This window comes from Muntiacus reevesi, chromosome 6 (genome assembly GCF_963930625.1).
Source record: "Muntiacus reevesi chromosome 6, mMunRee1.1, whole genome shotgun sequence".
In the NCBI taxonomy this organism is placed as follows: Eukaryota; Metazoa; Chordata; class Mammalia; order Artiodactyla; family Cervidae; genus Muntiacus; species Muntiacus reevesi.
This window is the reverse complement of record NC_089254.1, coordinates 42,155,884-42,183,246: the sequence shown is the minus strand read 5'-3', so window position 1 is coordinate 42,183,246 and position 27,363 is coordinate 42,155,884. Positions and strand designations below refer to the sequence as shown.

General features: G+C 43.4%; 1 protein-coding gene across 4 annotated transcripts in view; it reads left to right on the top strand.

Annotated features, from left to right (window-relative positions):
- NAPEPLD (N-acyl phosphatidylethanolamine phospholipase D) overlaps positions 1-27,363 on the top strand; it is a 99,223-nt gene that overhangs the window by 25,665 nt on the left and 46,195 nt on the right. Inside the window, exon 1 of one of the 4 annotated variants that reach the window (XM_065939973.1) lies at positions 19,402-19,765. The exons of 1 other annotated variant lie outside the window; for it this stretch is intronic. In XM_065939973.1, coding sequence (XP_065796045.1) covers positions 19,551-19,765 — 215 coding nt within the window. In that variant the 5' untranslated portion in view covers positions 19,402-19,550. Of the gene's footprint in view, positions 1-19,401; positions 19,766-19,846; positions 19,975-20,316; positions 20,329-27,363 lie in introns of those variants that run through there. 2 more of the 4 variants (XM_065939974.1, XM_065939976.1) reach the window with 2 other exon arrangements.

Sequence of the window (27,363 nt, the reverse complement as noted above, 5' to 3'; positions counted from 1 at the left end):
GGGAGAACAATGGTTTCTGTTAACTCTGCAACTGGCTCTCTGTTCCTCCTTCCGGGCTGATTGACAGCAGGGCTGCTTTTTTTCCCCTTTTCAGTTCAAGATGTATTTTTTCATCTTTTAGTTCCAAATAGGATTTTCCTTTCCAAAGGGTGGAAGGAGAACAGGGGGAGGAAAGTTGATTGAGCCCATTGCTCTTCCAGCTGACCTTCCTGCACTGTGATCTGAACCTTGTTTCGGATTTTTTTATTATCATTGATGGCTGGGGCCTTCAGCCTCTCTCTATGAAGCTATGTTTGTGTCATAACCTGGATGAAACATTGAAAAACATGCTTATGAAGTCCTAAGTGACAGAAAGATGGAGGGACAGAAATTTCTGGATGAGTGGACTGAGCAACACCGCTAAGTGCCCTCCAGGCCCAAACACCTTGAGTAAGGCATCTCTAGGCAGTATCTATGAGTTACCATGTACGGCTCTTTGTTTAAACCAGATCATGCTCCCTACCCCCAACACACACCCCATATTTAAAACTCCTAGGTGGCTCCTAAATAATCTGGCCTCTATCTGCCTTTCTGATTTTATCTTCTGCGTCTCTTCCCTTCTCCCAGTCGTCCAACTACACTGGCCTTCTTTCTGCTGTTCCTGAACTCTAACCTCATTCCAATACTCAAGCCTTTGCTAGACTTCGCTGGAATGTGTGGTAATACACTTACAGAGATTTTTTTTTTTTTTTAAACAGAGATTTTGGACATGAGTAACTCGTCATCATTTAAGTCTCAGCTTAAATTTCATATTTTCAAAGATGCCTTTCCAGTCACTTCTGTCTAATCCTCCCGCCAGCCCTGTCTCTCTCATTACCTCTTTAAATATACGAATGTCTATAGCAAAAGAGAAACAGGCTCACAGGTATAGAAAACAAGCTAGGAGTTACCAGTGGGGAGAGGGGAGGGGCAAGCTAGGGGTACAGGATTGATACAAACTACTATGCATAAACCAGGAAATTATAGCCATTATTTGGTAGTGTCAGGCGAGTGTAAGCTCATCGGTTTTTGTCTCGTCACAACAAAGATTTGGAGTGACATTGAAGTCCCCTCGGCGGATCACAGTTCTCGGGTCTTGGACAGACTGTTATAGCTCTCAGGTCTTGAACAGACCGTGTTATAGCTCTTAGATAAATCAGTGTTACAGCTCTATTTTATTCAGATAATAGCAGGAAAATCCATCTTCGAGGCGTGAGGGCTCGTCGATCCAAAGACACAAAGAAGAGAAGAGCGCCCCATCGCGCGGGAGAGAGAGGGACAGAGCTAGCTTTGGCTCCTCTTTTTATATGTTTTTCTCTCCCTGGGCCTGTCCTATGTAAATTGGGCCAGCCAGGAGCGCTGTTTCTTTAACCTGAGGTTCTCACTCCGGTCCTCAGACCTTCCTTTGTTCTATTTTCATGGGCTTTTCCCTTCCAGGTCTTTTAGCCACCACCATTCTGGACTCCTTTTCCCTATTCTAACTACCTAACATTCCCCCCTCAAGAGATGGGAGGCCCAAATTTTTGGAAATAGGGGCGTTGAGGTCTCTCTGGCTACTTCCTGCTGAACTGGAACGGCGAGGGGCATTGGGCCTCCCCCTCTTGCTAGTCTCAAGCCTCAGAGTCCTCACAGCGGTGTCCATCTAAGGGTGAGAGATATTTCCCGTGGTCGGCTGTAGTTTTATATCTTTGTTGAACTGGCACTGCATGTTGCAGCTCGACCTGGGCACAGACAAGACAGGTTAGACAATTGACAGTACATGGAACAATCATAAGCAGCATCAGTATGGCATAGCAAGGACTAGTAGGGGCATTAGCCAATTACAAATTTACATCACCAGGATGGCTCAAGTCCCTCTTTGTTTAGGGATTAGAAGATCCATCTCCTGTCTGTTTTGGAGTACTATCCCTGTCAAGCTGTGTTGGCTCTTTAGAGCTGTCCTGAGAAATCTTATCCCCAGAGACCAGGTTTTGGGGGTGTTCATTAGGATGGCACTCATTTGTAGTTCTGAATAGGTATCTGAGATCTCCCAGGGGCTCACAGGTGTATTGAGTGTCCTCTTCTGTTTTCTTCCATGGCTTGTGACTCATGAGTAGTGAATCCAGGAGTCAGGTCCTGGCACCCTGACCGCTGTGGGAGTAGAAAGTATTACAGGGTAGGGGCCCTTCCATGTGGGCTGGAGTTGAGCTTTTGGGGATTCATCTTTCCAGACTTTAATAAGGGCTTGAGTCCCTGGAGCATATAGTGGTGACTCTTTAGAATCTTTGGCGTCCTGGTTCATACCCCACAAGCGTATATCCTGTTGGAATTGCCCAATGGCCATGGTATAAGACTGGAGGGTCTGAACCTCTGGATCTAGGAAGAGGTCATTGACATAAACAAAAGATCTCCCATATAGCATCTCATAAGGACTAAAACCAACCTGTACCTTAGGGGCAATACGGGTGCAGAGGAGAGCTATTAGTAAAACCTCCTTCCATCCCAGGGAGGTCTCCTGGGTTATCTTTTTTATCGCTGATTTTAAGAATTGATTGTCTCTCTTTACTTTTTCTGAAGGCTGAGGCCTCCAGGCACAATGGAGATAATAAGTAATGCCCAATGCTTTAGAGACCCCTTGGGTGACCTTAGAAGTAAATGATGTCCCATTGTTGCTTTGTAATGATCTGGGTAGACCAAATCTTGGAATGATTTCATGAAGCAGTTTTTTTTTACCACCACCTCAGCCTTCTCAGTCTGGGTGGGAAAGCCTTCGATTCATCCTGTGAACGTATCTATCATGACTAATAGGTATTTATACCCTTGAGAAACTGGCATCTGGGTGAAGTCCATCTGCCAGTCCTCTTCTGGATAGGCCCCACGTCATTGGATGGGCTGGGCCAGCTGGGGTCTTTGAGCTCCTTGGGGATTGTTTAATTGGCAAGTGGGACAAGAGGAGACCACTTGTTTTATAGTTGTTTGGAAGCCTGTTCCTCTGAAGGACCTTTCTAGTAATCTTTGGAGGGCCTTTTCCCCTAAATGAGTGGTGGCAGGTAAGGAGTTAACCAACTTCCATGGGAGGTTCCCAGGCAGAAAAATGAGTCCCTCCTTTTGGAACCACCCCATATGATCTTGAAAGCTCTCACTCTTAGCTTTAAGAGTCTCACCTTCAATATATGCAGGAGTTTCTGGCAAGTTAGTCTGTGGAACTAAGGTGGCAACCCTTATGAGATCACTGTTCTCTAATACTGCTCTCTTAGCTGCCTGATCGGCTGCTTGGTTCCCTCATGTCACTTCCAAGCTCCCTTTTTGGTGCCCTTTACAGTGGGAGACTGAAACCTCAGCGGGCAGATGGACTGCCTCCAAGAGCCTAAGGATTTGATCACCATATTTGATTGGGAAGCCTCGGGTGGTCAAGTGGCCCCTTTCTTTCCAAATAGCAGCATGTGCGTGTAGCACCAGAAAGGCATACTTGGAGTCAATGTAAATGGCTATTCTTTTTCTTTTCCCCAGCTCTAAAGCTTGAGTCAGGGCTATGAGCTCAGCTAGTTGGGCTGAAGTACCTGGTGGCAGAGGCTTAGCCTCTATGGTCTCAAAATTGGAGACTACTGCATACCTGGCTCTTCTTTTTCCATCTAAGACAAAGCTGCTTCCATCAGTATACCAGATTTCCTCAGGATTGGCCAGAGGATCTTCTGACAATCCCTCTCTGGGTTTTGTCCAGTGGTCCAAGGTTTCTAGACAGAAGTGAAAGGGGAGAGAGCCCTCGGGGGTAGACAGGAGGGTGGTTGGATTAAGAACCTCACAAGGGGATATAATGAGGCCTGGATTTTCCATCAGCATTACTTGATATCTGAGGACATCCATAAATGGCCTCTCCCATTTAGGAGTTGTTTTACTTGGTGGCTGGTAAAAATAGTTAGTTTGCCCCCAAAGGAGAGTTTTTAAACATCTATCATGGTTGCAATAGCTGCAAGATTTCGAAGGCAGAGGGGCCAGCCTTGGGCGGTTGGATCGAGTCTCTTGGATATGTAAACTACAGGCTGGGGCTCAGATCCCAACCTTTGAGTTAACACTCCCAAGGCTATTCCCTCTCTTTCATGGACATAAAGTTGGAATGCTTTTTCTGGATCCGGCAACCTCAAGGCAGGTGCCTGAGTTAAGGTCTGTTTTAGTGTAGCCTCTGCCTTCTTTTGAGAATTTTCCCACATCAGTGAGATAGAATCATCTCGTCCCTTCAAGCTTTCATATAAGGGCTGGGCAATTAGACCATAGTTGGGTATCCAGATTCTACAATACCCAGTTAGCCCCAGGAAAGCTCGCAATTGTTTTCCAGTTGTGGGGGAGGGCAACTGGAGGATTTTTTGTACCCGATCAGAGGACAGCCTCCTAGACCCGTGTGTAATCTGAACTCCCAGGTAAGTGACCTTTGTCTCGACCATCTGTACCTTAGCACGGGAGACTTTATATCCCTTTTCTGCCAAAAAGTTTAGAACCTGAATTGCATGTTGTTGGGCACTTTTCTCATCTGGAGAGCAGATTAGTAGGTCATCTACATATTGTAATATTTTCCCATTAGGTCCCAGGTCCAGATCTAGGGGATCCTGGCTAAGGGCCTGTCCAAACAAGTGGGGGCTGTATCTGAACCCCTGAGGTAATAATGTCTAAGTCATCTGTTGGTGTTTTTCTCTTGGGGCCTCCCACTTAAAGGCAAAAAGATATTGGGATTCTTTAGCCAGTGGTATGCAAAAAAATGCATCTTTGAGATCCAAGACTGTAAACCACTTGGCACTGGGGGGGATTTCTCCCAAGATTACACAGGGATTGGGTACTGTGGGATGGAGGGGGACTACAGCTTCATTTATGATCCGGAGATCTTAAACCATTCGCCAGGTTCCGTCCTTTTTCTTTACTGAGAGGATTGGGATGTTACATGGCGAACTGGTGGGGACCAATAGTCCATCAGCAAGGAATTTATTTATTAAAGGCTGTAGTCCCTCCCGAGCCTCTCTTTTGAGGGGATGCTGTTTCCGGTTAGGAAACCGAGTGGGATCTCGGAGGACAATGATGACCGGTTTAGCTTGATGGGCTTGTCCAGGAATTCCCTGGTCCCACACCTGGGGGTTAATTTTGTCCTCCCATAGTTTTTGGTCCCTCTCTATTGGAGAAGGTGTAATGGGTTCTTCAGTAGTAACCAGAAGCTGTAGGGCCCTAGGGGCTGAAAAGCTTTCCATCACAAGGGTGATCCCCAGTTTAGTGAGTATGTCTCTTCCCATTAAGGGAGTAGGACACTCAGGGACCACCAGAAACTGATGGGAGAATATCTATCCACCCCAGCAACAAAGAAGTGCTTGGGTGAATCTTTTAGTAGTTGCTTTTCTTGTAGCACCCAAAATGGTACAGGTTTGGGAGGGGAAGGCTCTGGAATAGGAGATCAAGACAGAGTAGGTAGCTCCTGTGTCAACCAAGAAATTCTTGGACCTACCTGCCATGTTCAGTTGTACCCTTGGCTCCAGCCCCGTGATGGTTATCTGTGACAGGTGGGCTGGCTGGAGCGGGCCGCTTCAGTCCTCTTGAACCATCGTGAGGGAAGGCTTGGCGCTTGACCTTGAGGTTCTTGGGTCCCAAGGGCAGAGTGCCGCCCAGTGTCCTAGTTGATGGCATTTGTGTCAAGCCGTTCTAGGAGACTTGTGATGGTTAGGACAGTCTTTGGCCCAATGCCCCGCCTGTGTACAGATTAGGCATTTGCCTCGTGCCTTGTCCTTCAAGGACTCAGGGTGTGCCATAGGGCTTCCCTGGAGGGCGGCCAGCATCTGGGCGTGACTTGTCTCTTTCCTTCTCTCCCTCTCCTGGGCCTTGGCCTCCTTCTCCTGGTCTCTGTTATAAAAGGTATTGGTGGCTGTCTGGATCATCTCATCTAAAGAGGCAGCAGAGTCCTGCTGCTGTAGCTGTTGTAACTTAATTCTGATATCTGATGCACATTGGGACAGGATTTATCCTTTTAAATTTATCCTTTAAAATCACCTGTCCCACGTAAGAGTCTAAGTCCAAATTGGTAAACTTTTAGAGGGCCTCTTTTAGCCTTTCCAGAAAGGCAATGGGGTTCTCATTGGGCCCCTGAGTTATTGCTGAGACCTGGGCATAGCCTATTACTTTTTGTTGAGCTGCTTTTACTCCTGCCTTCACACAGATTAGAAAATGATCCCTTTTCCAGATGTGCTTAGGGTCATTATAATTCCAATTAGGGTCAGAGGAGGGGACTGCAGTTTCCCCTACTGGGTATTTATCACTGGACATGTGAAGCCCTGTTGCATACCTCTGGGCTTCCTTTAAGACCCTAGTATGTTCAGGGTCAGATAAAGTTTGACTAAATATGACCATGATATCCTTCCACATCAGGTCAATGGCCAAGGTAATACGTTGGAACGTATCTATATATTTGCCTGGGTCATCTGTATAGCTTCCCAGGTCTTTGATCTGTCTTAGTTCTAAGAGGGAGAAGGGGTTAAGGACCCCGGTTGGTCCGAATTCTCCTCCAGTTTTTTTTTTTTTTTTTTTCTTCTTCTTCTCCAGCTTTAGCTAAGGGACATATTCGAGCTGGCTTTTGTGGAGGGGGTGCTCCCGGATATGGGGGCACGCTTGGATACAAGGAAGAAACACCAGACAACTCGGGAGCTGTGGGAGGTGAGCCTTCACGGGGTGGGGGGGGGGTTCCTTCTCTTGGTTGCCTGTGCCTAACACCATTTGCCTAGTGGGCTCACTTTTAGGGCATACAACAATCCCATACTTAAGGTTCCTTCATATCTCTTAGTCTGAAGAAAATTTGGACATAGGGGATCTCTGTCCATTTCCCTTGTCTTTTGCAGATTAATTCTAATTGCAGGATGGTATTGTAATTTAAAGTCCCATCCTCAGGCCAGGTTCCTCGTCTCCCAGTGGATACCGTGGCAACGCAGTGGCACAAAAGAATTTTAAATGACTCCTCCTCAGAGTTAGAGGATCGAACAGCTTCCAGTTATCAAGGATGCATCTCAAGGGCATCTGCCGGGAAGTGGATTGCTTATTTCCCACCTGAAAGACAGTCATGACGGGGAGGAAAAGGAACAGAAAAAAAAAAAAACTATTAGACTTTCTGAAGCTTATCCTACCCTGTACTGTTGCAACCTGAGAGCCAGGCGTCCCCGGGTCAGAGTGCAGATCCCCAGGCAGGCTGAGGTGTGACGACCTCCTAGGACCCCCAGGCTGGAGTTTGGGCGTCCCCAAGGTCTCCAGTGTGACCAGTGCTAGGTAGGATCAAGGGGTTGGATATTATACAGCACTTCCCTCCCAAGGCCAGCTATTTTCTGGTTTTCCCTCTAGAAGATTGTACAGGCAACGTTGTGGGCCCAGATGGGGCTGAGGAAAGCAGCATGAAACAGGAGGGGGGGGCAGAGCACAACCTTTGAAAGAATGACGTAGCACAAAGGTATAACGTAAACCAATTAAAATCAATTGGGTCCAAGATGACAAGTCAAATTTAAGTAAACTTTAATCTCTAATCTGTAAGCCAAAAGACGCACCCAGAGGTGACAGAGCAGCTCTAAGGCACTGTCAAAAGACAGAGGAGTGGGTGGTTCCCCAATGGCTGGGATGATCTTCCCACTTATTAGCATATGAATTAACCCTGCTCGCAAAACCTAGCCAGGCCACATTCTATGGCCTGTGCCATAGAATGGGCGCTTATCTCTGAATCCTAACAAATCCACCTCTTACTTATTGCTTTGTCACTCACTGAATTTTTGCAATGAGACATCACAGCCTGAGCTTCATTAGGTCCTGAAGCCGGACACACTGGATTTTAGTCAGGCTTGATTCCCGGGAGAAAGAGCTGAAGGAAAGGAGGAAAAAGCAGTGGGAAAAACGTGCCAAGCAATCCCCTTTCATAGACTGCTGGAAAATTTGCTAAATTCTTGACCGGTGCTCACAGTTTTCATTGGTCTGATTCTTGGCACAGAGAAGAGCAAGGACAGATGAACCCCCACCGGCTTGGGTAACAGCTACTGGGGCCCAGCAGATAGTGCCTTTGGGACATACCGAAGAGTAGCCTCTCCAGAGTCCCTCCATTGCGCCCACTGCTGCCCGTCTGTTTGCGGGGGGGTTCTAAGAAACAAGAAACGAGAGATTGTAAAGGAGTTAAGATTTCATTAGGCATATGTCCCTCCAGCCATAGAAGCGAGGCCCTCCTACCTTAACAGGAGGTCTTCTGCAATCTGAGGCTGAGCCGCGTGGGCTTTCTGCTGAGTTTGTTTTCCGCTGTCCCGGTTTCCAGCACGATGGGCCTTCCCCGGCGCTGGGTTTTTTCCGCACTCTGCTTCTACCTCGGGAGCTCCGCTGAGTTGGGCTCCTGCTGCGCTTGGCCTCTTCTGCACGGAGGTTGTTTCCGCCAGGTTAAACCCGACTCATGGCACCGTAGATGTCAGGCGAGTGTACGCTCCTCGGTTCTTGTCTTGTCACAACAAAGGTTTGGAGTGCCGGACATTAAAGCCCCCTCGGCGGGTCACAGCTCTCGGGTCTTGGACAGACCGTGTTATAGCTCTCAGGTCTCGAACGCACCGTGTTATAGCTGTTAGATAAATCAGTGTTATAGCCCTATTTTATTTAGATAATAGCAGGGAAATCCATCTTCAAGGCATGAGGGCTTGTTGATCCAAAGACGTGAAGAGAAGAGCGCCCCAGCATGCGGGTGAGAGAGGGAGAGAGCTAGCTTTGGCTCCTCTTTTTGTATGTTTTTGTCTCCCTGGGCCTGTCCTATGTAAATTGGGCCAGCCAGGAGTGCTGTTTCTTTTACCTGAGGTTCTCACTCCAGTCCTCAGACCTTCCTTTATTCTATTTTCACGGGTTTTTCCCTTCCAGGTCTTTTAGCCACCGCCTTTCTGGACTCCTTTTCCCTATTCTAACTACCTAACAGTAATAACTTTTAATGGAATATAATCTGTAAAAAATACTGAATCACTATGCTGTACACCTGAAATTAATATACTATTATAAATAAACTGCTTTTTTCCCCCCTAAGAATTGAAACGGAGAGAGCTCTCCAATAGACACAACTCTCCCACTCTCAAGGGTCTTGCTTCCATGTCTTATTAGCCTTGTGCCCTCAGAAAAGTTAATTAGCCTCTAAAAATCTCAGCTCCCTCCTCTAAAAAATAAAGAGTAAAATAATGCTTGGTGCCTGAGTTTGTTATGAGGACTAAAAGATTTGTAAAGCCCTTAGCATAGTGTCTGGTATGTGGAAAATTTTACAATAAGTGGTGCCAAAAAATAATAAGCTGAATCTCAAATATTAAAACTCTAAACTGACACAAGAATATGGAATAATACAGCAAAGGAACATACAGAGATGACTACATTATAAAGAGAAATGCATGATCAAAGACAAACTAAATTACCATCGGTCTATATGTTGTGAAAATACTACATAGGTTTTCTAAAGTATGGAAATGATAACCTCATTTCTACTTTAAGGAGGTTTTCTGAGTAGATTTGTCATTTTTACTTTGTTTCAAGAAAATGGAAGACATATCCGGATCACTCAACTAGCAGAGGGAGGGTATTTCTTATGCCTAAGAAAGGACGCTGAATGTAGACAGTTTTATGAGTGTTACTCAGAATGGTCTATAAGGACAGAGTTGTTAACTAAGCTACCATAAAATTCTAAAGTCGTGGCCTCTGCCTAGCAGCATACAAGGATGCAAAGCTGACAAGCCACGCATGGCTGCCTGCCATCCCCCTCAGTTAAGAGACTAGTCAGCGGATTGCTGTGTGAGGCAGCTCATACTGTTAACTCCATTTAAAAACTGACTTTGAAGCAAGGTCAAGAGAAATGCTAGATTGCATGTACAATGAGTATCTGAGGACACCCTTGAATTAAATCATCACACACATCAGCCTCATTTTTTTCTCCAGGGCTCTGGAAGTCTTGCAGAAACATAAATTTCCTGTCCTCTTGTACTTCCCTTCCATCCCCCCCAATTCCCACTCCTGCCCAGTCCCAAGTAGATTCTTCAGAATTCAGTAAATCATAATTTATTTATTCAGTCCACAGACACAATAGGAGTGTCTGCTGTGTGCCTAGCACAGTAGTAGGTGCTAGAGGTGTACATATGAATCAAGCAGAGTATCTGCATATGAGTAGCCCACATCCTGGTTTGGGGAAACATAAATGGAAACAAATAGTCACGCTATAATTTGCTCCCTGCTTTGCTAGTTCTCTGACAGCATGAAGGAGTACATCAAGGCTATATATTGTCACCCTGCATATTTAACTTATATGCAGAGTACATCATGTGAAATGCCAGGCTGGATGAAGCACAAACTGGAATCAAGATTGCCGGGAGAAATATCAATAACCTCAGGTACGCAGATGACACCACCCTTATGTCAGAAAGCAAAGAAGAACTAAAGAGCCTCTTGATGAAAGTGAAAGAGGAGAGTGAAAAAGCTGGTTTAAAACTCAGCATTCAAAAAACAAAGATCATGACATCTGGTCCCATCACTTCATGGCAAATAAATGGGGAAACAATAGAAACAGTGACAGATTTTGTTTTGGGGGGATTGCAGACGGTGATTGCAGCCATGAAATTAAAAGATGCTTGCTCCTTGGAAGAAAAGCTATGACCAACCTAGACAGCATATTAAAATGCAGAGACATTACTTTGCCAACAAATGTCCATCTAGTCAAAGCTACGATTTTTCCAGTGGTCATGTATGGATGTGAGAGAAAGCTGAGCACCGAAGAATTGATGCTTTTGAACTGTGGTGTTGGAGAAGACTCTTAAGAGTCCCTTGGACTGCAAGGAGATCCAACCAGTCCATCCTAAAGGAGATCAGTCCTGAGTGTTCATTGGAAGGATTGATGTTGAGGCTGAAACTCAACATACTTTGGCCACCTGATGCAAAGAACTGACTCATTGGAAAAGACCCTGTTGCTGGGAAAGACTGAAGGCAGGAGGAGAAGGGGACGACAGAGGATGAGATGGTTGGATGGCATCACTGACTCAATGGACATGAGTTTGAGTAAGCTCCGGGAGTTGGTGCAGTCCATGCGGTCACAAAGAGTTGGACGTGACTGAGCTGAACTGAACTGACTGCATGAAAGTAGAGTTGGCCATTCTGCTTTGAGAAGTTGGGACAGCTCCTCAAAGATGGTGATTCTTGATTTGAGTGTTTCGAGATGAGCCTGAGTGCTTAGGGGTGAAGCCGGGGAAGATCATTCTAAGCAGAAGAAGCAGTGTGTACACAAGTGCAGATCAGTGTGTGGTTGACATGCAGGCTCTGGGTGGACAGGGAGGCTGAAAAGGTTGGCTGAAGAGTGACTGTAACAGCAGGAACATGTGAATGTGAAATTCAAAGTTAAACCATGTTTTGCTTCAGCTCTGAATTTTGGAATTGAAAGAGATCTTAGGGATTATGTAAATTAACCTTATAGAGGCTCAGGGTACTTAATGACTTGTACACAGGAGGACCAGAAGCAATCTGCTGGGAGGAGAAAATATTTTCCCCTTCCCCTCTTAATTCTTTTGGCTGGTTGAATAATTAAAATGACATAAGACAGATAAACAGAAGAAAAAAATTTAATTATGAATGTACTGTGCTTAGTTGCTCAGTCGTGTCTGACTCTTTGCAACCCCATGGACTGTATCCAGGCTCCTCTGTCATGGGGATTCTCCAGGCAAGAATACTGGAGTGGGTTGCCATTTCCTTCTCCTGGGATCTTCCCAACCCAGGGATTTAACCTAGGTTTCTCGCATTGCAGGTAGATTCTTTACCATCTGAACCGCAGAGAAGCCCATGATGTACAGGGAATCCAGATAAATACAGGAGATTCCAGAGAGTAAAATGAGGTCATCCTGCATCAAGGAGACGATAGTAGAAGTCTGGGACTTGAAAAATAAAGAAGTAAATTCACAAGAAGAGTGAAGAGAGCAGATGTTTAGTAAATACATATTTGCTGGGATAAACAAACAATGGGACACAGAGGAGAATTTTAACAGACTTTTCTAGGTTCCTTCCCATCTACCACACCTAGTTCATATTATACTATAGATCAGCGGTTCCCAAAATTTTTGGCACCAGGGACCAGTTTTGTGCAAGACAACTTTTCCTCGGACTGGTAAAGGGTGGGGTGGTTTTGGGATGATTTAAGCGTGTTATATTTATTGTGCACTTTAATGCTGCTGCTGATTTGAAAGGAGGTACTAGTTCTTAGCTCAGAGGTTGGGGACACTTGCTATATAGATAACTCTGGTGGTAGTTCTTTTTTCTGAAATAGGCCCTCTGTCTAAATTCTTTTAGGCAGGTAAGTGAGAGTTGAAAAGAAAAACTTCCCGAGCCTTGCGTTTCTTCCTCATGTCAAGATACACATTTTAGGTTGGTCAATTCTGCTTCCTTACCGATCTCTCCCACACAAGGCCTTCTGCTCCTTTCTCTGAATCCTCCAACCATGACTCCTGGCATCAGCCTGGAATATTGGTAACCTACAAAGCCTGGAAATTGGGTCTCTCAGAGCTCAACTTGGAAGTAAAAGTATAGAGTTTAGATGTATGTGTCCATTCATTAACTATGCTAATTGACAAATATTTTATATATATTGTTACCACACTTCAAAGACTGCTTAAAGGAGAATATATTGGTTTCCCATTACTACTATAACAAAGTACCATAAATTTGGTGGTTTATACATATTTATGTATTTTCTTACAGTTCTGAAGCCAAAAGCCAGTCTTTTTCACTGGACTAAAGTCATGGTGTCAGCAAGGCTGGTTTCTTCCAGAGGCTGCCCACCTTCCTTGGCTGTGGCTGCATCACACGAGTCCCCGCTGCTGGTACCACAAGGCCTGCTTCTCTTTGACCTTCTTGCTGCCTCCTTCTAAGCCCCCTTGTGATTACATGTAGGGTCCACGTGGATAATCCAGGCTGATCTCCCTATCTTAAGATCCTTAATCACATGTGTAGATCTTTTTTGCCACATAAGGTAATATTCACAGGCTCTGGGGCTTAGGAGGTGAATATTTTCAGGGGAAGAGAGGGTTCTTTAACACAGGGAGCCATATTCTTTGTTCTTGAATTGGAAGCAGTTGACACACAGCTGTTGTTGGCTGGGGACTTGGGAATTTAGGGAGGAGGACTAGGACAAGTAACCCTCACTAGTCCTCAGTCTTTGAAAAACCAAATAACCTGGGGTGTTTGTCGGGAAGAAGGCAAGACATCTTTTCTCTCTCTGCCATAATAAATGTCATCCAAGTTGAATTAACATTGTATTGTTTCTTTGGGCAGCGAACTGAATGTAAAAAGAAGTTATATTAACCCAACAAGTCAAGGGGAAGTGTCTATTTTAAGGTCCAACATTCATAAGATAAAATGTTCAGTTAGCTAGAGTGAAGAGGATAAATAAGATTTCATGTCTTCAACATTAGCAGTCAGTTTTTGCTGTTTAGAGTTTGAAAAGTGCCTGAGTCTTTACTCTAAATTCCAATCTTTGGTTTTAACTGTGTAATTCAGCTGCATGGAAACCCAAAATAATGTTAGCAGAAAAGCATGAGAACAAAGAAGGCTGATTTTTTCACAGGCAGTGCGCCAGATGAAGACTTCCCTCAAGTCAGATTCTTTCAACCACTTAGGTGTAGGAGGAGTCCTCTCTCATTGGAGAAAATCAAAGTGGGTCTTCCCATCTGGTTATTTTGTCAGTGGATTCAACCTGACAACCTAATAACATAAGGATTAAACATTGAAGTGTATAGTCAACATGAGCAGTCTTTTAAAAGTTAAAACTTATGTTTTAAAAGTTAAATGAAAAATAAACTCAAATAGAAAAGTCTAAAAAAAACCCTTGAAGTCTAATAATTTTCCTTACTCACAAAATACATATATATTGGTGACTTTAAGTTTCCTCTTTCACCGTTTTTTTTTTTTTTTAATATATCTAAAGTTTCATGATTAAAAATAGCCTAACACAGAAGTCAGCAAACTTTTTTGGTAAAAGGTGAGATATTTTAGGCTTTGTGGGTCATGTCTCTGTTGCAACTACCCAGTTCCGCCCTTGTATTGCAAAAGTAGTCAGATGATATATAAATGAATTAAGATGACTTTATGTAAATAAAACTTTTATGGACCCTGGAATTTTATTTTTACAGAATTTTCCGGTATCACAAAATATTATTTTTTGAATTTCCTCCCAATCATGCATGTAAAACTGTAAAAAAAAAAAAAAGCATTCTTAGCTCACAGGCCATACAAAAACAGGTTACAACCTAAAACTATAAAAGTGAAGAAAACTGAAGAAAAGCATGACATTGGACTGGCAATGATTTCTTAGATATGACATTAAAAGCACAGATAATAAAAGTAAGAATAAACAAATGGGACTATACCAAACTTAAACTTTTGTGCATCAAGGACACGGTTAATAAAGTGGAAAGAACCTATGGAATAGAAGAAAATATTTGCAAATCATATTTCTGATAAGTGGTTAATAGCCAGAATATATAAAGAATTCTACAACTCAACAACAACAAAAATCTCTCAATTTAAAAATGGGCAAAGGAGTTCAACCGAAATTTCTCCAAAGATGGTATATATTAATAAACGGCCAACAAGTATGCAAAAAGATGTTCAACATCCCTAATCATCAGAGAAATGCAGATCAAAATCACAACAAAATATCATCTCATACTCATTAGGATGGCTACTATCAATAAAACAAATGATAAGTATTGATGAGGATATGGAGATATTGAAACACTTGTGCACTATTGGTGGAACTGTAAAATGATGTAGCCACTATGGAAACTTTAAAATTAATAAACCTCAATTAAATAGAATTGGGAGACCAGAAGGGGAAACTGTCACACCATGGGATGATAGCAGAGCCCAATGGAAAGGAGAAAGACTCTTCTTTCCTGGCAAGGATTCAACCAAGGGAAAGTCATGAACTCTTTGTTTCCTGAGCCCTCGCAACTCCCTTTCCTCCTCCATGAAAGCATGCTCCTTCCATTGCTCTCTGGGGAAATTCCATTGCATATGGCTCACCATGGTTGCAGACCTTGGATTGCAATTCTCTGCTGACCCCAAATAAACCCACCTTTTCTGGAGAAATATCTGACAGTCTTATCTGTGGGAGCAGCCCAAATGTCCATTGACAGATGAATGGATAAATTAAGTATGGCAAATACATACAATGGAATACTATTCAGCCTTAAAAAGGAAGAAAATGTTGTCACATGCTATAACATGGATGAACCTTGAGAAAATCACACTAAGAGAAGTAAGGCATGGGACTTCCCTGACAGTCCAGTGTTGAGACAGCCTTCCAGTGCAGGGGTTGGGGATTTGATCCCTGGTCCAGGAGCTAGGATCCCATGTGCCTCATGGCCAAAAAACCAAAACATAAAACAATACTGTAACAAATTCAATAAAGACCTAAAAAAAAAAAAGAAGGCAGTCATAGAGAGACAAATATTGGATAATTCCATTTGTATATGTGCTGCTGAAGGGAACACGGATGATTTCATTTGGATGAAGTTTTTGAATAGTCAAATCCACCTAAACAGAAAATAGAATGGTGGTTACCAAGGCCTGGGAGTTGGGGGGAAAAGAGAGTATTGTTTAATGAGCATACAATTTTAGATTTGCACAATGAAATCATCCTAGAGATCTGTTTGCCATCATTGTAAACATACTTAACGCTACTGAACTGTACCTTTAAAAATTTCCACCTTAACCATTTTAGTTATGGTTTTTTACCCCAATACAAGAAATGAAAAAGTATTACTATAATGTAAAATTTGAGGATTTTCTATTTTGAGAACTAGTTTGAATCAGAACCAAAACAAACTAGGGGGCAGATTATACCTGGTCCTCAGGTCAGCTTTGGTTGATCATTGGCCTAATGTAACCCACCTTACCCTGGAATCAACATGCAGTCTTCACATATTTAACCTGCCCCCCACAATCTTTTTTATTAGAGTCATTGAATGTTACAACTGTAAGTGGCCATAGAGACTTGGTCATTTTGGAGGGTAGGAGTGGGGCCCTGGTGATGTGAGATGGGTATTTTCCAAGGTCAAAGAGGTAGTTAATGGTAGATTTAGATGTTAGCTGCCTCATTGATTTACAGGTTAGCTGCCTCATTGCTGTTTGGAGTTATCTATAGATTCTTAATGTTCATGCAGACAATTTTTGATTTAACTGGAGGTGAATGCAGTAGTTAATTCCACAGATGCTGCTATAAGCACACATTGAATTAAACTCCCCTAAATGGCAACCCACTCCAGTATTCTTGCCTGGAGAATCCCAGGGACGGGGGAGCCTGGCGGGCTGCTGTCTATGGGGTCGCACAGAGTCGGACACGACTGAAGCGACTTAGCAGCAGCAGCAGTAAGTAGTCACGTGTGCTCTAGTCCTCTGGGCCTTTAGGCTTGGAGTTGGGAGAAGAAAGGACAATGCTGATTGCAGAACTCACTTTACAGATGAGCTATTGTGCTAAAATTGGTTTATATGTGGTTTTACAGTAGTTATTTAAGTAGAGCCTAAGATTTTGTGAAGTACTTAAAATAAGTTCATTTAATACTAGTCTCCAGAAATGTTACCTTGGCCACCTAGCCACTTAAGGGAGCTGTGTAAATTTGCTCCTCTTCTTTACAGCATTAATTAACATTTAAAAAAGAAGTAATGTTTTAAAAAAATTCAACCGTAAATTGTAAAGATCTTACAGGCTTTATTCAATGATTCATGAATTTGGCAGCATCCCATCTCACAGATAGAAAGAAGCTCCAAGGCACTGTACAAAATTAAAGAACTTTACAGGCAGAAGAAGTTGGGACCTGGAAGTCATACTAGCAGAAAGTGAATTGGTTGTGACAAGGTCACTTTCCTTTAAGGGATGATGTGGGCCTGGGTGTGTCCTGTCATGACATAGATATATCAGGCTGATTATCTCACTAGTGCTGACCAGGTGATTCCTTGATTGACTGGTTTAAGATTCCAATTCCGGGAGAGGCTGACATTATAAGTCCCCGTTTGGTGATGTGGAGTTGAGCATTAAGTGACTCCATTTTAGGCCTGTTGTCTTGTTTTTAACAGTAACAACTTAAAAGACAAACCATTATATGCCAAATGCCTGACTTTCTAGGGGGTCACCAAAGAGTGAAGGACATATAAAACCCAATTCAGCAGGTCAGGATCTAAAATTAAACCATGAGTGAAATGCAAGAGGCACAGGGTTCATTCTGCTCTGTACTGTGAAGCAGGACAAGCAAGGTTTTGCCTGGAATGATAAAAATTGGTATACTAAACAGCTTTTCATTGTCAAAAAAAATTAAGCTTTAGAAGTTTTAGGGGAAGCACACTGACTGAAACTGCCCACCCTGGCCAGGCACCATAGTAACCAACTGCATGAGTTGTTTTATGACAGGAGGTCCTGGTCAGGAACATGGAACTAATAAGCCACCACCAACCAGAAGGATTCGGGAGAGGTTAAAAGGAGACACCACATGCCTGACCACCTCCCAGAATCCTTCTGTCTGGCAACCATGTTGACTGAACAAGGCCTGCACCACCAGGAAGGACTCTGAGTCAGAATGATTGGCTAATGACAACCCGGAAACTAATCCCATCACCATAAAACCCAAGAGCAGAGCAGTTCTCCTGGGTTCCCTTACCCTGTTGCTCTCTGCCCCGGGGCCTTCTTCCAATAAAGCCTCTTGCTTTGTCAGCACATGTCTCCCCCGACAATTCTTTTCTGAGTGTTAGACAAGAGCCCGCGGGGCCCTGGGGGGTTGGGGGGTGCTTTCTACAACAGAAGTAGAGTAGAAATGACAACACAACCCATAAAGTTTGTGTGATATTCCAGAGTTTAGAAAGCATAAACATTAGGGGAAAGGCTTAAAAGACCTTGGGACAATCACATAACTTGAAAATGGACTTGTTAGGGGAAGCACACTGATTGAAACCGCCCACCCTGGCCAGGCACCATAGTAACCATTTGCATGAGTTGTTTTATGACAGGAGATCCTGATAAGGAATACGGAACTAATAAGCCACCACCAGCCGGAAGAGTTCGGGAAAGATCGAGAAGAGACACTACCTGTCCGTCCACTTCCCAGAATCCCTCTCGCTAGCATCCACCTTGGCTGAGCGATGCGTGCGCCACCAGGAAAGACTCTGAATTAAAATGATTGGCCAAAGACCACCCGGAAACTAATCCCATCCCCATAAAACCCAAGACTGTGAGCCACGCGGCAGAGCAGTTCTCCTGGGTTCCCTTACCCTCCTGCTCTCCACCCGGGTGCCCTTTCCCAATAAAATCTCTTGCTTTGTCAACATGTGTCTCCTCGGACAATTCATTTCCGAGTGTTAGACAAGAGCCCAGTTTCGGGCCCTGGAAGGGGTCCCCCTTCCTGCAACAGACTGGATGTTAAACACTATCAGGGAATTGTTGTCTTAGATGTGGTATTGGTATTGTGATTCTGAGGTGAAAGTTCTTATTTTTTTAGAAGACACAGGCTGAAGTATTTAGGGGTGATTGATTTTGATACCTGCAATTTATTCAGACGTATAACAAAAAGGCATCTCTATTTTCTGTATATTTGAAAATCATCATAAAGAATTGGGGTGAGGAGAACACAGGGCATTTTTCAAAAGTTCCTTAGTTAAGGGCACTGTGAAGACCTCCTGAGCTATCAGTAGCTTCAATTTATAGTTTGGTTTTGTAGCGCTGTTTCTTTTCCCTGCTGCAGCCAGGAACACTGACCCAGTAAGAAGCAGCTCTTAATCACTCTTAAGTCAGTAAGATTCAGCTGCAAGCTCCCCGAGGGAGTAAAAGTCCACACCTGCTATAATCTGATTTACATTCCTACGCTATTACACTTGGCACGTTCACCTTCAAATTGCAAAGTAATTTGTTTTGCATTTTCCCGCAGTTGTATCTGCATTCGGAGGCCCAGGCAGAAGGTATTTCTTTCCAGCCCGTGAACACCCAACCATTCATTGTTGAATTCTATTTGCATCTGTCTATACTTTAAAACACTTTAAAAAACAATGAATTGCATCCTGTAATTCAAAAATGAGAACCTGGGGAAAAGCTAAGAATCGTAATCTGGTGGTATTTGGTCATCACCGTAAGAATCTTGCTACCAGGTACTGGCCTCCTAGGACAGAGCAGGCTAAGAGCCGCCACCGCGATTCCATTTAGTTTTAGCAATTAGGGCGGCTGATCCGGGAGCTGTTCAAGCTATCTGCAAGTTAGCGTCTGGTCTAGGAGGGATAGCCAGCATGGTGTCAGAAGGGCTTGTGCGGAGGGCGAGTGGGGCAAGGACCGGGGCCGGGCGGGAGGGGCGCAGCGCGCCTCGCCGCCGGGCCGGCCATCTTGGCAAAGGCCAGAGCGGCGGCCAGCCCGGGGCTGCCAGGTTCGAAGGTCACGATGAGTGAGTGATCGGGCGACGAGGAGCGGAACCTAGCTCGGCCAGGGCCCGGCGCGGCCTCGGGCCGCCCGGGGGGCTGCGGCGCCTGCTCGGCCCGGGATGGTGCGGCGGCGAGCGCTGAGGCGCTGCCTGCAGCTGCTGGCGCCCTTGGCGGAGCCGGCGCGGCGGGGCCGGGGGCGGAGGCACTCGGGCGCCGGCCGCCGGGGCCCCTCCCGCTGCGCTGGGGCGCTGTGTCCGGGGGCGCTGTGGCCCGTCGCCGAGGAGCCGCAGCTGCAGAGGCGGCGGCGCGCGCGCCTGACCGCCCCCCGCGCCAGGTGAGCCCACGCCCCGCGCGCGCCTCCCTCCCCCGCGCGCCGCTCCGTTCCGCCGCGCGGTTCGGCTCGCTTCCTCTCGGGCTGCGGGAGGAGCCGTCCGCACGCCCCGGCCTGGGGCTGCTTGGCCTCTTCGGCGGAGTAGAGCGGGCTGTGGGTGGATTCCTGCTCCCAAGCCCTGCCTCATCTCGGAGATGCTGCACTTGTGAACGGTAGGACTTCGTTTGAATTTGTGCGGAGTCCGCATCTCTGAAGCTGCGTGTTTGAAGAGCCACATAGTTTTTGGTTTTTTTTTCTCCCCCCGATTGGGAGAGTAGCCGCCCCTGGGGTTTCTTATATACAGGTCCAGGCTTCTTCTCTGCAGTTCACGAGGTAGCATCTTCACCGACTGGAATAATGTGGGTGTCTTTTGGTGTATGTAAATGAATGATTAGGCAACTTCCTTGGAACAGTTTATTTCTGCTTCACCTATAGTACTTATTTCTAAAAATTCGTTTCGACAGGTTTCTCCCCATTTATTTTGAAAGTTAACCACGGAGAGGAAATGAGCTAAAGTTTGGAGCAAGGTGCGGCGAGGTGGTAGGAGACGGTGCTTTTGCTTTTTTTGTTTTTTTCACCGTGCCTTCTTGTTTTCTGTTCGGTGTGTTTGTTTCTCAAGTTGAGTGTTACTGCAGGCTTTTCAAAACAGGTATTCAGATAATTCCCCCCCGCCCCCCTCCTTTGACTAGAACGCTCTATAATCTTGGTAGCTGAGATCAATACGTTTCTACAGGCTTCAGAGTCTAATGAACCGTATCTCTGTTACACCTGGAAGATACTAGTATGAGAAAAGTTAACCTTTAAAAAGTCACTTGATTTTGGTTTTTCCTTGACTGCAGTTCTGTATATGTTATAATATGACTCACCTGGTTTACTTTGGCTAATTAACATCAAGTGTTTGCTAGTTGATAATTCTGGCTAATGTATTGAGAAAGTGATTTATGAAATACAGCTCTCTGAAAATTAAGAAATAATTGCCATCTTTGTTAAGAATGAATATCTAGCAGTTCCACTTCTGTTTTCAGTTTCATTGGTTTTGATTTAGCCTCAGACATCCGTATTGTCTAGGGAGAAGTTATGTAATGTTTAAAGAGAAAAGATTACCAGTTTCCACAGTAGTCTGATTTTGTTGGAAGAGAATTTCAGTCTCTTAGAGGAGAAATTTAGGTCTTGTTTAAAATTTAAGAGCGATACTGACTTCAAAATGTTTTCAAGTTAAGTGAAAATATAGTCACAGTTTTCAGATTTTATTTAATTACATTCTGCAGGTCTTCCTGCTGCAAGAATTTTGTAGTCTCCAAGAGACGGTAATACTTAGTGTATTTCTCATACTCTTATTATTTTCATTCAGCGTCTCACATTATACTGTGCTGGATTCATATTGCAAAATTTAATTATGAAATTAATTCAGTTATAACTATATGAAGGACATTTTAATATAAGCATTCCTTTGTAGGGTTTGGGATTTAGTTATGCTTTCTATGATAGTCATCCTGTATGAAAAGGGTGCTATGTTAATTTTGAGTATTAGTGAACTTGGGAAATTGGGGCGATTTTTAAGAACATTTTTGTCCGTGTTTGAAAAAGTACTGCTTGCCTTTTATTTGTTGTTTCATTCTGCTTTTTCTTTGTCGTGGTAGACAGCTGTAATTATAGTGAGTTTTTCCATTCCATTCTATTCTTTTTTCTTTGTAAATTAGAATATGCCTGTAGGTGGTTTGTGTTGATCTGGGCATTTTAGATTGAAATGCATACAGGTAAAAAATGTTTTCATTGAAGTATTACTGGGGAAATGAACTGTGCATGTAATTAATGCCCACACAATTTATCCTGCCTAAGGGCATGTGTAAAACTGGTATTTAAAGAATCACCCATGTGATTTCCAGTCTAAGTCAAGTAGTGTACTATTCTAGAAGCTAGAATACTGAAGACTTCTACCTTTCTATATTTATAGTGCTTTCATTGACTTGTCTTTTGAATTTAATAACCATTAATTGTGTATTTAAATATTTTAATTAACAGACTTTGCGACAGATTATGCATGAACTCATAAATCTCAGGGGCAGTATTGTTACATCAGAGATACAGTCTTTGCCAACTCAGTTGTTTAAATAATGTATTGTTGCAGAAACCAGAAATCGGGAAACCAAGCACCACACTTAGAGAGTTGGAGAACTCAGGTTTATTACGCTGGCGGGCCCCGAGGAGTTAACACTCCAAGCTCTGAGCCCTGAACAAAGGGGTTACAGAGTTTTTATAGACGGACTATAGTGGGCAACACTAGCTGCTGACAGGCTGGTTTAAACTAAGGGGTTTCGTGCACAGGAACAACAGTGAAGATGGAGAAGGGGATGCCTGACCTTTACACGGACAGGCATGATTAAGCAGGTTTCCAGGAGCTGTGCAGTTGCAAAGAGCAGGACAAGGGTGAGTGAGATAAGCTCCAGTTCCTAGTATTCCTCACTTTCTGAGACTGTGTGACCTACATGATCCAGGCTTTGCAAGGAGCAAGCTGAGTTACCAAGGCAGAAGGAGCAGGAGATTATGTGAAATTTTAGCTTTTCCTCTTCATTCTCCCCTCCTCATGCTTCTCTCATTCACTGTAGAAAGCATCATCTCATGTTTTGGTAGGACTTTCAGAGCTCTCCATTGTTTAGGGGGCTATATTGAGCTATTACCATATGTAAATTTATGGATTCAATCCAAGAGGTTATGATCCAGGTAATTGTATTGAGGATACAAGGGCCAAACAAGAGCATTGCAAAGAGCATGAAGAGAGGACCTGTTAAAGGGAGAAGCCACGATGCCCAGCTCCCATATTGTTTCAGTTATCCCAGGAATTAGCTCATTTCTCTCTCCTTTTTATGATTCATTCCCTTAGCTGTTGGACCATGTCCCTGACTATTTCTGATTGGTTACATAAAAGCAGCATTCTTCATTCGAGAAGAGGCAGGTTCCTCCCTTTTTGGCTGTCAGTAGGCCTAGCCCTCCCTACTTTGTAAAACCCCCTCAGCCAGGAAGTCTAGTTGGTTCTGTAATGAAGAGAACAGCAATAATACCGATTAGGGATAGAGGCCAGGATTGACAATGAAAATCCGTCGATATTTTGATGGCTGGATCCTCAGGCTTTGGCTGTGTGTTGACCAGCCAGCCGCTGGAGTGTGGCTGGAGCCAGGCTGAAGAATCCTCAAGCTTCTGCCGCGCGTGGACTGGTCAGCTCTGGAGTGACCAGAGCAGGGCTCAGTGTCCTTCATGGGTGAGGGCTGTTGTCTTTGGAACTGGACCTTGAGGAGATTTTGGGGGTCCTGAACTACTTTCCAGGTGTCCTCATCATAGGAAATCGCTGTGTGTGGTGGATCCAAGGAATGACACCTATGACTTTTAACAGCAGCAGGGGTTGCCAGGACGACTATGTGAGGGCCCGTCCAAAGTGGCTGAAGGGGTTCCTTTTTCCAGTCTTTAACCCATGCCTCATCTCCTGCTGATAGGGATGAACCCAACCGCCCAAAGGAATGGGTGTCCTTTCTAAGGTTTCTCGGGTAATTTGGTGGGAGACTTTTCCCAGGGCCTGGAGGTGTCAGGACAGCTCCAGTTCAGCTAGTTGTTGGTGGTCTCCCTTGAGCTTTTCTATCACTGGGGGTGGTCTCCCATATAAGATCTCAAAGGGAGAATAGGATTTCGGGGTGCATTTACAGGGGGAGATGAGAGTCCACAGAAGGATAAGGCAGCTTGTTCTAACATTGTCTGGGTGTTGGCCTGAGGATATTCTTTCTTAACAAGAAAGTTAAAAATATATGGGCGAAAGATTAACAGAAGTAGGAAAGCTGCTGGAGGGCTAGCCAGGAGAACCAGGTCTAGACGTTGGTTTGTGACATTAGTGTTTCTCTAGATATGAGAAGATGCAAGAATTTGGACTCATAAAAATCTTTACCTGAAAACATCTGACTATCTGAAAACCTGTTTTTCTGGGGTTTTCCCAGAGCACAGAGTGCCTTATTTTTTGTCTCCACCCTGAACTCCTTTCAAGGGGGTGTTGAAGGTCAGCATCTTAGAGTGGTCATGATTTAACCTTTGTAGAGGCAGCTGGCAAGGGCCAACTTCCAGTCAGCAGGGCCCTTTCATAGCCACATATTTGACCGTGTTTTGGGGGCATTTCATGGTCATTGTGTCCCACGGTGCTGGAAAGTCTCATTCCCAGATCTAACAAAGACTCCGTTGACAGGCCACTCGGTGTATTGTCACTAGACCAGGCCTGGTAAGTAGCAAAAGTCTCTGGACCACACCTGTCTTACTAGCCTCTTGGTCCAGGAAAATATTTCCTCTTGTTGCTTCTTCCCATATCTAGAGTTACATTATTACAATTATTGATCTCATATGGAACTGCATACCAGCATTTTATCACAGGCTCAGTCACACATTTGGTAAGGTAAGAAATAACTTCTGAGGCAAGCTACATAGAAAATAATACAACTAGCAGTTATTAGTAAGATTACAAGCAGGAATTTAAGTCAAGAACTTTCATTGGGTATACCCTGATATACCCCAGGTTATCTGACTCGTTAAATGATTATAGCCAAGTGTTAATCTCCTGGTTGTACATCATGGAGCATCTTCATCCAAAGACTGGTTACTGAGATAAGCTTTAGAAACAATCTTAGAGTATCCTTTTTAATAACTTAATTAAATCTTTTAGCAGTATAACAAGAAACTATCTCAGAAGTGAGTGATAGTAAGCACTGACCTTAATTAACAAAACTAGAATATTCAGTGAAACATTTTTTCTTTTTTGGAGAACTCATTGTGAGGACATTAACACTGTAGCCAGGTAAGGCTTTAACCCATCAAATTAAAATGAGGTCTGTCAGGGAGCCGGGAAAAGCCAAGTGGGTGTCTTGGATTTCCCATAGCCCTGCTCTCTTATTTTCAGCTGTTTATCCATTTTTAATTTCCTCATTTAGGAGCAGACTATTGCCATGTTTTAAGGACATTAGGATAGCGAAAATCTAACTGTGAGGGGTTAGTTTTTGCTGAAGTAGAATGAGCTTTCTCTACATGTACCATAATCTTAAATAATGTTTATTTACTTTACCAAAGTAACAAAAAGATTTTGAAAACAAATATAAACCACTTAAAGGCAAAGAAATTCATAATCTGTTATCAAAATCTGCATTCTAAGAAAACTTTGTTCTCTAAACAGAATACCAAATTCCAGTCTGGTACCAGCTTACTGTTAATAACAAAAATTTGTTTATCTGCTTAATTTTAGAAAGTCTTTTCCATAAATCTTGAAGAACTAGCAGTATTTTTCTAAAGGCATGAGAGTAAAACCATAGAAGGGATGTTTAAAATCTGCTTCTGTTGCAGTTGACAAAGAAACCTGGTTATAACACTTTAATATGATAACTAGAATTACAATTGACCATATTTTATTAGGGCATATCAAAGCTATATGAATTTCACATAATTTTAGGATATCTATATTAGTTACATCATTGTGTGGATCACAATAAACTGTGGAAAATTCTGAAAGAGATGGGAATACCAGACCACCTGACCTGCCTCTTTAGAAACTTATATGCAGGTCAGGAAGCAACAGTTAGAACTGGACATGAAACAACAGACTGGTTCCAAATAGGAAAAGGAGTACGTCAAGGCTGTATATTGTCACCCTGCTTATTTAACTTATATGCAGAGTACATCATGAGAAACACTGGGCTGGAAGAAGCACAAGCTGGAATCAAGATTGTCGGGAGAAATATCAATAACCTCAGATATGCAGATGACCCCACCCTTATGGCAGAAAGTGAAGAGGAACTATAAAAAGCCTCTTAATGAAAGTGAAAGAGGAGAGTGAAAAAGTTGGCTTAAAGCTCAACATTCAGAAAACTAAGATCATGGCATCTGGTCCCATCACTTCATGGGAAATAGATGGGGAAACAGTGTCAGACTTTATTTTTTGGGGGGGCTCCAAAATCACTGCAGATGGTGATTGCAGCCATGAAATTAAAAGACACTTACTCCTTGGAAGGAAACTTATGACCGACCTAGATAGCATATTAAAAAGCAGAGACATTACTCTGCCAACAAAGGTCCATCTAGTCAAGGCTACGGTTTTTCCAATGGTCATGTATGGATGTGAGAGTTGGACTGTGAAGAAAGCTGAGTGCCGAAGAATTGATGCTTTTGAACTGTGGTGTTGGAGAAGACTCTTGAGAGTCCCTTGGACTGCAAGGAGATCTAACCATTCCATCCTAAAGAAGATCAGTCCTGGGTGTTCATTGGAAGGACTGATGTTGAAGCTGAAACTCCAGTACTTTGGCCACCTGATGCGAAGAGCTGATTCACTTGAAAAGACCCTGATATTGGGAAAGATTGGGGGGCAAGAGGAGAAGGGCTGATGGAGGATGAGATGGCTGGATGGCATCACCGACTTGATGGACATGAGTTTGAGTAAACTCTGGGAGTTGGTGATGGACAGGGAGGCCTGGCATGCTGCGATTCATGGGGTCGCAAAGAGTCGGACACGACTGAGTGACTGAACTGAACTGAGTATCAATCATACAGTATAACCTGAAAATATTTATCATCCCTTTAACAGTACTTCCCATGTGATTTAACATGTCCAGTGAACCAAGGTAACTTAATAGCTCTTTGGAATGTCTCAGGGGCCCTCTGAAGCATCCCAAAGTTAGCTAGAAGTCAAGTTATTTAGGAAGTTTTGTCAATAAATGTCAAAAGGATTTATAACAGTCACTCAGGTAGGATCATATAAGTTACTGTGAAATAATAGTTATTTACTTAGCCAAAGTTAACAAAAGATTTCAAAGGTAAATATAGAACAGATCAATTAAGAGGTAAACTTTAATCTATAATTAAAAGCAGTTCAACGTCTGAAGAAAGTATGTCCTCTTAATAGAAAGGCCGAGTTTAAGTTTTTGCACCAGTTTACTTTAAACTCATTTAGGTAAACTTAATTAAATTTATTTTAAACTTAGTCCTACCCATGCACAAAACATTTTTTCAGGGTCCACCTTTCACATACCTTTTAACCACTTTCTGTAACAGCCATCTGTAAGTCAGACCTACTTTCTTTTCCCTTTATAAAATGTAATTTTAATTTTTATATCTTCTTTATTAAAAACATACATCCTACTTCTTCCTTATTAGATTAGCAAACAAACATTAATACTAGATATTTAATGTTGAATATTACCCAGTTTATGTGACTCTGAAATTTATTTAATTTTTCTTATATTTAGAATTGTTTGATTCGTAAGTGCTTACTTTTCTTTAGGCCAATTAAATTAGAACTCATTTACAACTTCAACAATATTATCAGAAAAAAACAAAAGATATACACTGAAACGTACATAAATACAGACAAACAGACAGAGATCTTATATTTTTCTGTTTGAGATTTAAAATATCTCTTTGACCTCCTTTTTCACTTGCTTGAAGTTCTAACTTGCCTAAGGCTGAGGCCTCAGGCAAAGTTGGCTGTGTATTTCAAGGAAATGGAAAGGGTTAACTTCAAACTTTTCCTTACGAAAGCCTTTTAACAA